This window comes from Primulina huaijiensis, chromosome 6, assembly GCF_012295235.1.
Source record: "Primulina huaijiensis isolate GDHJ02 chromosome 6, ASM1229523v2, whole genome shotgun sequence".
Lineage (NCBI taxonomy): Eukaryota > Viridiplantae > Streptophyta > Magnoliopsida > Lamiales > Gesneriaceae > Primulina > Primulina huaijiensis.
In genome coordinates, this window is record NC_133311.1 from 597,294 (window position 1) to 608,359 (window position 11,066).

The 11,066-nt window shown below is 36.9% G+C and overlaps 2 protein-coding genes across 2 annotated transcripts in view; one reads left to right on the forward strand and one right to left on the reverse strand.

Annotated features, from left to right (window-relative positions):
- Positions 1–3,605: 3,605 nt before the first annotated feature.
- LOC140978906 (uncharacterized) lies at positions 3,606–4,997 on the reverse strand. Its single transcript, XM_073444143.1, has one exon. The coding sequence runs from the start codon at positions 4,995–4,997 to the stop codon at positions 3,606–3,608; it is 1,392 nt and encodes a 463-aa protein (XP_073300244.1).
- A 5,201-nt stretch (positions 4,998–10,198) lies between these two features.
- The window catches only part of LOC140979632 (aluminum-activated malate transporter 2-like), a 6,543-nt gene continuing 5,675 nt past the window's right edge, over positions 10,199–11,066 (forward strand). The window contains exons 1-2 of the mRNA XM_073445127.1: positions 10,199–10,442; positions 10,842–10,982. Coding sequence (XP_073301228.1) covers positions 10,220–10,442; positions 10,842–10,982 — 364 coding nt within the window. The 5' untranslated portion in view covers positions 10,199–10,219. The remainder of the gene's footprint in view (positions 10,443–10,841; positions 10,983–11,066) is intronic.

The window sequence follows — 11,066 nt, forward strand, 5'->3', positions numbered from 1 at the left end:
CCAAGTAGCTTCCTTTTCGGTGTGATTGGACCATTGTACTTTGACATATGAAATAGTTCGTCGGTTCAGTACTTGGTCTTTGTTATCCACAATTCGAATCGGAATTTCTTCATACTTCAGTTCTTCATTTAGATTGCCCTCAACCAACAGTGATCCATCGTCAAGAATATGACTTGGATAGGAAAAATATCTTCTTAATTGTGAAACGAGGAAAACATTATGGATCCTTGACATATCAGGGGAAAGTGCTAATCTGTAAGCAAGTGTTCCCACTTTCTCGAGAATTTCGAAAGGTCCAACATATCTAGGATTCAGTTTTCCTGCTTTATTGAATCGGATTACACCTTTCATGGGTGACACTTTCACATATGCTTTTTCTCCAACTTCGAATTCCACGAGTCTTCTTTTCAAGTCAGCCCAGCTTTTCTGTCGATCTTGTGCAGTTTTTAGTCTTTCCTTGATCAGAGCAACTTTATACATTGTTTCTTGGATCAGTTCGGGTCCAACATGGCTTTTTCACCTACTTCATCCCATTATAGTGGTGATCAACACTTTCGTACATACAGAGCTTTGTATGGTGTCATTCCAATACTGCTGTGATAACTATTATTGTACGCGAACTCGATTAAGGACAGATTCTCACTCCAATTACCACTGAAGTCTAGAGCACATGCTCTCAGCATATCTTCTAGATTTTGAATTGTCCTCTCTGTTTGGCCATCGGTCTGAGGATGATAGGCCGTACTGAGAGTGACCTTAGTTCCCATGGCTTGTTGAAAACTCTTTCAAAAACGAAATGTAAAACTTGGATCTCTGTCTGATAGTATGCTAGCTGGAACTCCATGTAATCGTACGATATTATTCATGTATAATGTGGCTAGCTTGTCCAAATTATAGTTCATGCGGACAGGTAAGAAATACGCAGATTTTGTGAGTCTATCTATGATTATCCAGATGCCATCATGACTTTGTCTAGACTTTGGTAATCCGACAACAAAGTCCATGGAGATATGTTCTCATTTCCATTTTGGAATCTCTAGAGGTTGAAGAAGTCCTCCAGGTCTTTGGTGTTCTGCTTTGACTTGTTGGCACACAAGTCACTTGAAAACAATTATCGCAACATCCTTTTTCATTCCACTCCAACATAAATTCTTCTCCAGGTCTCTGTACATCTTGATACTGTCAGGATGGACAGAAAATTTTAACTTATGTGCTTCAGACATTACTTCTTGTCGAAGATTATCGATTTCTGGTACGCAAAATCGTCTTTCCATCCACAAGATTCTTTTGTTATCTGTCTCGAAATCTGGTGATTTTCTTTCTTTAGCTTGCTCTTTCAGTTTCACCAAAGAGGAATCTCTATCTTGACTTATCTTGATTATCTCTCGAAGACATGGTTGTGCTGAAAGTGATACCAGGATCACCTTACTCGTATCCTTTCGACTTAAAGCATCTGCTATCTTGTTAGCTTTGCCTGGGTGGTAGCTTATAGTCAAGTCGTAGTCTTTCAAGAGTTCAATCTACCGTCTCTGCCTCATGTTTAACTCTTTCTATGTGAACAAGTACTTGAGACTTTGATGATCGGTGAATATTACACACCTAGCACCATATAAATAGTGCCTTCAAATCTTTAGTGCAAATACCACTGCTGCTAGCTCGAGGTCATGTGTTGGGTAATTCTGTTCATACAGCTTCAACTGTCTCGACGCGTATGCAATCACCCTTCCCTCTTGCATGAATACACATCCTAAACCTCCTTTGGAAGCATCACTGTAGACGTTGAAGTCTTTGCCTTCCATAGGTAATACCAACACTGGTGTAGTGGTAAGATTCTTTTTCAAATTCTCAAAGCTTTTCTCACAATCTTCACTCCATTGAAACTTGGAGTTCTTTTGCGTGAGTTTAGTGAGGGGTATCCTTCAACAAATTTTCGATAATAGCCTGCTAGTCCCAAGAAGATTCGAATTTCTGTCACATTCTTTGGCCTCGAACAATCCATGATTGATTCTACCTTCTTAGGATCCACAGATACTCCTGGTGCTGATATTATGTGTCCCAAGAATGTAACACTCTCTATCCAGAATTCGCAATTCTTGAACTTGGCGTACAGTTCTTTTTCTCTCAGCATCTAGAGTATGACACGAAGATGTTCTTTGTGGTCTTGCTCATTTGAAGAATATCCTAGAATATTATCGATAAATACCACAACAAAATTGTCAAGAAACAGTTTGAACACCCTATTCATGAGATCCATCAAAGCTGCAGGAGCGTTTGTTAATCCGAACGACATTACCATGAACTCATAGTGTCCATACCTTGTTTTGAAGGATGTCTTCGGAATATCATCTCTTTTGACCTTTAGTTGATGGTAGCCTGACCTTAGGTCGAGCTTGGAAAAGACTGTAGCTCTTTTGAGTTGGTCAAACATGTCATCTATCCTTGGAAGGGGGTACTTATTCTTAGGGGTGTCAAAATCCGACACGACCCACCAGCCTGACATGATTCGACCCGAAAAAAATCAGGTTTGGGTTTGGGGTTTTCGGGTTTGGTCAGATCGGGTTGGACCCGATAGCTGACCCGAAAAAATGATCGGGTTGGGTTGGGTTCGGTCAACCCGGGTTGACCTGAAAACTTTAATTTTTTTTTTAAAAAATATAATTAATAAATACTGCCTACATTTTTATATATTGCATGTTTGAAAAAATATTAATTTCATATTTATATCATAAATTTTCATAATTTAATATTTATTTTGAACATTTTTTATTTTTTAAACAATTGTTTATTTGATTTAGTAAATATACTTTATTTTTCTACAATTAGACTTTCAAATTTAAATCACATATATGAGGGAGATTTTATTATTATGAGTTTAAATTAAAATATTGATATTATTTTTTTGAATTTGATTTAATATTATTTTTAAAAAAATTCAAAAGCAGGTTATACAGGTTGATCGGGTTGCTTCGGGTTCAGGTTTGGGTTGAGAGTTTTCGGGTTGCCTCGGGTTCGGGTTGGGCAATTTTTGAATAGTACTATTGCTCAACCCGACCCGACCCGACCCACCCGAATTGACACCCCTACTTATTTTTTATTGTGATCTTATTCAGTTCTCTGTAATCGATATACAATCTCATGTTTCTGTCCTTTTTCTTTACAAATAGAACAGGAGCTTCCCACGGAGATGTGCTTGGTCGGATTTGCTTCTTATCCAACAATTCTTGAAGTTGTTCTTTGAGTTCTTTCAACTTTGCCGGAGCCATTCGGTACAATGCTTTTGAGATTGGTGTAGCATTGGGTACTAAATTAATCTCAAATTCCACTTCGCGGTCAGGGATTGTGCCATAGAGTTCTTCAAGAAAGACATCCGGAAACTCTTGTACTACCGGAATCTTCTCTAGTGTAGGTGTGGTTTCTTCCTTTACCTCGCTTAACATAGCTAGGTAAACTTCTTCTCCACTTTTCATGGCTTTCCAAGTTTGAGAAGCAGAAAGAATAGTCTTTCGTTCTTTTGTCTTACCATGAAATAAAATTTGCTCTTGGTGCGGAGCTTGGATGGTTACCGTCTTTTCATGACAGTCTACTAAAGCATGATCCTTGGCTAACTAATCCATTCCCAGAATTACATCGAATTCTACCATGTTTAGTTGGATTAGATTTGCCTTCAAATTCTGATCTTCTATGAGGACAATAATATCACGATATCGAGTGCGAGTTTCTAAAATCTGATTTGCAGGAGTTGCTACTCTATATGGTTCTTCTAAGTTATTAGGCTTAGCTCCTAATTTCTTGGCAAATCTCTTAGACATGAATGAATGCGTAGCACCAGAATCAAATAACACATAAGCATGTATATTATTGATTAGAATGGTACCCGCTATGGCATCATTTGAGTTGTCAGCCTCTTCTTGAGTAAGAGCATAAACTCGAGCATTTGGTTTGTTCTCCTTAGGTTTGTTTGGAGTTGTTCCTCCTGCTGGACCATTCATTGGATCTGGAAGAGGGCATTGAGCAATGCGATGGTCCATCTTTTCACAACGGAAACAAGCTCCAGAATTCCTACGGTATTCACCAGTGTGAGTGAATCCACAAGTTTGGCACTTGACTCCCTCTTTGCTTGATTGAGAAGAAGTGGTTCCTTTGGCTGGAACAATGGTATATTGATTGTTTGGAAACCTAGGCTTCTTGAATTGTTGGTCTGGCTGGTACTTGCTTGTCTGAGGACGTTTGAGTTTGTTCTCACCTTCATGCCTCTTGATGTCATTCTCAGCCCTGATGGCGGCTCCCATCAATTCATCAAAACTATTGGGCTCGATAACCGCAAGGGCAGCTTGAATACGATTGTTCAATATTTTCTTGAAACGATATATCTTCAATGCCTCGTCTCCCATGATGGTTGGGGAGTAAGTTCCCAATGAGTGAAACTTGGATGAATACTCCACCACTGTCATGTTTGGTTCTTGAACCAAGCTTTCAAATTCTGACAGCTTCTGCACTTGAACTGCTGTCGGGAAGTACTGCCTCAGAAATGCCTCTCGGAACCTTTGCCAAGTGATATGTCTCGTCCCTAACATAGTTAGTGAGACTCCATCCCACCATTTGGATGCTTTATCCACAAGAAAAGATGTAATCACATCTATCTTGATCTCTTGTGGAACCTCAAGTAGTCGGAGATGATTCTCCACCTCCTTCATCCAATTCTGTCCGACCTCAGGATCGAAGCTTCCATCGAAATTTGGGACTCTTGCTCTTTGGAGATACTCATAGTGCTGCTTAGTCTCATTCTGAGCTGGAGGTGGTGGCGGTGGCTGGTTAGCATTAGGGTTGACAAACCCTTGTAGCGTGGTTGCCACAATCGTAACTATAGCCATCAAATCCGTTTGACTGAGGCCAACTGCTGGTGGTGGTTGTTTTGCATCGTCATTATTTCGGTTGTTATTGTTGTTGCGGTTTCCATAACGAGGGTTGCGATTGTTTCTCACATGTCTTCCTTCCATTTCCTACAATATGAAAGTTCTAAGATTTTTGGAAGAATATAGCCTAAACAAAAGAAGCAAAATGATTAGGTAATTTCTCAAAATTTAAATATGAAACCAATGAATAGAAATAAATTTTATTGATTTCCCACAAAGGTGCAATTACAATGAAACTTCGAAAATGCTAACAGAAATGCAATTGGAACAAAGTTTATTACAAAGAACTACTACTGATGGTCTAATCTATCACTTCTCCTAATCTCAATTCCATAGGATCCTCTTCGACTCCTTCTTCTCCAGGATCCTCCTCGGGTTCGTCTTCATGGTTGGCTATTACCGTTTCCAGATGTTCAATATGACCATGCAGAACTGCATTTTGGTCGCTAAGAACTTCAACACTGTTCTGCAACTCTTGAATCTGAGCATCAGTCTGCTCACTATACTGATTATGCCGGTGCACAAGTTGGTGATTTTGATCCTTAAGCACTTGGATCTTCTCAACCAAGGTATCACGTAACTCGATTAACTCTGCAACAGTCTCTTAGGAGGTTTCGAACTCTTCTTGAGCTCTCCTATTCTTCTCTTCTGCCTCATGCAGATAGTGAGCATAACATTGAACATCATTTCTTAAGTGTTCTGTTCTACGTTGTAATTCATCCTTGTCCAACTCTAAACAGTAGTTATGTTCCTTGAGCTTCTCTATCTTCTTCTCTAAGTTCTTAATGTAGCTGTTGGAACTTTTCAAGTTCCCAATCTTTGTTTAATTTTGATGTTAACAAAACTTGTTATTTTGTTTCTAATAACCTACCTTAGTGCGCAGATAGTTGAAAATGAAATGATCAGTTTACGAGCTAAAACTGAAGCTATCGGAGATGCTAACTAAAAGAACCAACTGATCGAACAAACTGAACCAGTTCAACTGATGCATCGCAACCAGCTCAACTGAATGTCCAGCTGATAGGTAGTTCAGCAGAAGATCTTCAGAAGCCTGGCCAGCTGATGAAGAGTTCAACTGATGAAAAGCCCAACTGACCATGTAAACTGAATCAGTTAAATCAGTTCAGTTGACGAGTCAACTGATTTCACTAGATCAGTTCAAAGACCAATTGCTGATCAGTTTGAAGAACCAGTTCAGAACATCAGTTAGGAGCAATCGGTTGCAAATCACGACAAGCTTACTTAATGGATTACAGCTGTGCGCAAAGGTACAAAATCAATTGTACTATCAAAGTACAATCATGAACGTTGCATCAGAAGCTTAAAGCCAAATGTTCCGGAATGGATTTCAAAGAACAAATTCAAAATGCAACGGATTCAATAATTGAGTATCACTGTACGATCAAGCTTCGCGCCTATAAATAGAAGATCAGTGAAGACTCAGCAATAAACAACAACACATACACAGTGGGACTGAAAGAGAGAACACAACAAGAAGAAGGGCACGCATATTGCATATCTGCTTTGAAGAAGCAATCAGCCCAGTCGAGGGAACACTTCAAAGTTTTATCAGCTTAGTGTAGAAGCTTATTTCCCTCAGTGTGTGAGAACACCTTCAAGGTGTTATCATTGTTCAGTTCTCACACACACAGCACACACCACCACCACCCAAATTACAGGCTGGAAGGTGCTGCCTTCAGTCTAGACTAGGAGTTCAGTTAGGCAGTGGATAAGTCCTAAGCTATGTAGGATTTGTACAAGGTGTTATATAAATCTAAATCTTCTAGTGGATCCTACCCGAGGTGGTAGAAGGGGTGACGTAGGAGCATTTCAGTCTCCGAACATCCATAAACATATCTTGTGTTATTTCTGTTTAACTGCATGTTATTGTTCTTAACTGTTTTGATCAGTTCAGCTGATATCAGTCCAGTTATGTTCATAACTGAGCTGATATAAGCTCTAACTGATTTCTCGTATTTCAGTTATTTAGTTGCACATGATATAAAATTCTATCAGTTTTCTTAACGAATGATTACTTCAAGTATTTTTCCGCTTGGTTTTATGCCAAACTTGATCTAATTCATCGGTGTAAATATTCTTAGAACACGAGCTATTGCAGCTCATTGATTCATTGTGTTGAAAGCACCTCACTAGTACCGAGCACACGTTCCATCAGTAGCTACTCTGGTCAGCCATATCCTATATCCAAAACATGAAAGTTAATGTTCAGAAATCATCACGTCGAGTTATAGACAAACACTGGAATGAACAAAATCAGTACTGCCTATACATTTAATAGAAGAAATAGCTCAAAATTTTTTGGTCTTAGAATCACGTGAAAAATTTACTAAAAATCATTCGATTAATGAACATGAAGTGTACCAAATTTGGTGAAAAAATATTGAGCCGTTTGGAAATGAAAATTTCTCAAAGTTTCGAAAAATTGGAAAATTTCAAGGAAATAATGATATCACCATCTAGACGAAGGATTTTGGGGTTTGTCGGTGGTGCTATAAAGATTGAATCATTTTAGGTTAGGTTCTCCTCGTCGAGAGCTTTCCAAAGATATCTTTTAATAGTCAAAATTCCTCATGGGTCAAAAGTTATGGCCGTTTAAAGTTTGTGCAAAAAACACCTCAGCTTCCATACAATTTGCAAGGTCTACTGCATGCGTCTTCTGGAATTCACTTTCTACTGCAATTCTGATGCTGCTGCAATCAAGTCTGCTACTTTCCAGCACTGTTAGAATCAGTCTGCTGCATTTTGGTTTACTGACCAAGTCTTCTACTTTCAGATCTACTGATTTCCATATGCTGGTTCTGGTTTCAGACTACTGGTTTTTGGTCTACTGGTTTTCGATCTACTGGTTTTTGGTCTTCTGAATTTTTATTTTATTTTTTTTCAACTCATTTCCGACATGCTGCTGAAACACTCAAAACTCTATTACGTTCTGATTTGTTTCCCTTACTGATTTTTCCAACTGTATGTAGTTGGTCTATCGTTTCAGTATTCTATTTTCAGAAATCTATGACAGTAGTTTATCAGAACTTATTTTCAGAAGTCTATCAGAACTTATTATTTCTAGTTTCTCATCCCCAGATTATGAAACCTGGTTTGCTGTGATACCACTTCAATGTCACGCCCCAGGGACGGGGTTGGTCGACACCGACGTTGCTCTCAAATTTACATTCAAAAACAACAAGTCTCAGAAGTACAACATTCAGAAACCGGTCTTTTTATTCATAATACTGAATATTTTATTGTCTATTACAAATTCAAATAACTAATGTTTTACAGCGGAAATGTAAAACCAGACATAACAATGTCTTAACAGATGGAGCAGAATATAAAAATATAAATTATAACTGAGAACAACATTCTTCTTCACCAGCCCCAAATTGATTCTGCTCTTCTCCTTCTAACAATTCTTCCTCGTTCTTATCTGATATGAGTTTGGTGGGTGATAGTATGGTCGTCACTCAATAAACGGGGGCGGGAATAACTTCCAGTTTTCAAAACCATTTTTAACAGAAACTGTAATACAAAATATTATACAGAAACTCTTACTTTCAGAACAGGAATCAGTATTCAGGAATAATAGGATTCAGAACAGAAATCAGAACTTAAAATTTAACAAGCAAGCACTGAGCACGTTCGTGAATTTCATGGCTAAACTGATATCAGTCCCCTATATGTTCTATCATCTAAGGGGTGAGGCCAGAAATCAGGAATCAGGAATATTTCAGAATATATATTCCTATCATTAGTTCACTAGGTTTCAGTGCTTCAAAATCAGAAATAAAAAATACATATACTTTACTTCAAAACAGGTATTATCAAACTGATTTCAAGATATTTATACATAAACCCACTTACAGTAATTTGCTAGAAGTTTCGGTTGAAGTCTGAAATCTGCTTGTTCTCGCTACTGGATTTTTCTGCTCGAAAATGCACTCTCTTAGCTCGAATTTCAAGTGATAACTCAAGATTTGTGTAACACCATTCTAGAGATTTAAGGGTGTTATTTATAGGCAAAAATTCTGACGTTAGCCTCCCAATTAATAGCCATAATCTGTAATGATGTGTCATTAACAGCCTTTTTTCTATGTTAAATACTTCAGTTACAAGTCATAAGCAAAATCAGTAGCTGCTGCTCGAATCTTGCGCTACTGAACTCTTCTGCTGCTGGATTCTATCTGCTGAAAAATACCAGCTTTTGAAATATTAGTTGCTGCTGGAATTACTGCTGGAATTGTTAGCTTCTGCTGGAATTTTGCATTGCTTCTGAATATTGCTAGCTGCTGCTGAAAATTCGGGTTCTCACACAAAGTCTTGTAATCTCGTTAATTCTTTGACGTCCTGAATTCGAAACAGAGTATTTGAGATCTCCCAATAACTAAAAAGTGTATCATGCCTAAATCTAACTAGGGTTCGCGCGGTTGTAGAGGAACTGGATCGGAAAAACTATGGATTCTAGTTGTAAGATATCTAATGAAGCTATCGCTGGAATTGAGATCTTATTCAAATAGAAAGATATCAAATATCTGGAATTTATTTTTGTATATTAAATGGATGATCCGATCAGCAAGGACCATGATTGTGAATTGTTTGATCGTCTTTCTCTGAGGAAGACGCGAAATAGAATCAACTTGAATTCGGGACCGCTATTCGAAATCTTGGTGAAACACTAGATTTCTTATCTCATGTATGCTTTTCGTGAAAAAATATCGATTAAAGTGGAGGGTTTCTTCAAACATTATTGCCACACCCCAAGCACAAATTGGTGCAAGTGTAACTATATATATAATGGGATCCATGTCTTGTATCCTTGATCTGTCGTTATTTTATAAAAGTGGTTAATTAAAATTATTATAGAAGCCAATTTTAATACCTTTTTAATCAATTCAAACACTATTTATTCCATTGTAGCATTATAATATTAGTTACAATATTAAACCATCATATTAAATATTTTCTGGATATTTATAAGAAAATTGTATTATCCTCACTAATTTTGCTTATGATAGGCTTAACAAGCTGAAAGAAAAAAATGCATCGAAATGACATGTACACTCAAAAGTGTTTTGAATTTAATAAATAAACATTAAAAAAACACCCGAGATTAATGTCCAAAATCAAAAAGCAAATTTTGAATGTTAAATGATATTTGGACAAACCAATGTAAGTGATACTCTCCACTTTACTTGCCACTATTTATCTCATCTCATCATGCTATAAATACAATGGCACAATCAAACTCAATTCCCCATGCATCAAAAGAAAAGTGCAAAAAACAAAATAATAAAATGATAAGAATTGTAAAGGGAGAAAACAAGAATGTATTTGTGTCATTTGTTTCTTCATTTCTTGAGGAAATGAAGACTAAAAGAGTGATACATAGCATCAAAGTTGGAATGGCATTGGTTTTGGTTTCCCTTTTGTATTTGCTCAATCCTCTATTCAAGCAAGTTGGGGAAAATGCTATGTGGGCTATTATGACGGTGGTTGTCGTCTTCGAATTTTACACGGGTTTGTTTGTTTGTTTTTTTTTATTAATTATTATTATAAACAGTGATAATTAATATTAGAGAATTAAAAATTCTTGTTTCCTAGTATTTTATATAAGAGTAGTAGTCAATTTCACAATTCTTTGAAACCAATTATTGTCATATAATTAAGTAATAGTCATGTTAATTTGGTTGAAGAATCTTTGAAACCATATAATTAATTAATTAATTAACTTGGCTGCAACATATATATTTTTAATATAAAATTTAATATAATCACTATATTAATTAGTTTCCCGTTTGCAATAACATTATATTTAATAAATATTCATGCTCATGCATATCAACTGCATTGAGCAAACTATATTTAATATAAAATGAGATATGAAATAAATATATATGGTGCGTGTTTGCCATACAGGCGCTACGTTAGGCAAAGGGATCAATCGTGGGATTGGAACTGTATTAGGTGGTGGATTGGGGTGTTTGGCTGCTTTCTTGGCTGATCAAATTGGAGGGATTGGAAATCATGTCACTGTCGGGTTTTCAGTTTTTATCTTTGGTAAGGAAAAAATTTATATATTTATATATAAACACAACCATATATATATATATATATATATACACACACACACACACACACACA

Excerpts from the sequence above, each read along its gene's own strand:
- LOC140978906 (XM_073444143.1), bottom strand. The coding sequence starts at position 4,997 with ATGGAAGGAAGACATGTGAGAAACAATCGCAACCCTCGTTATGGAAAC.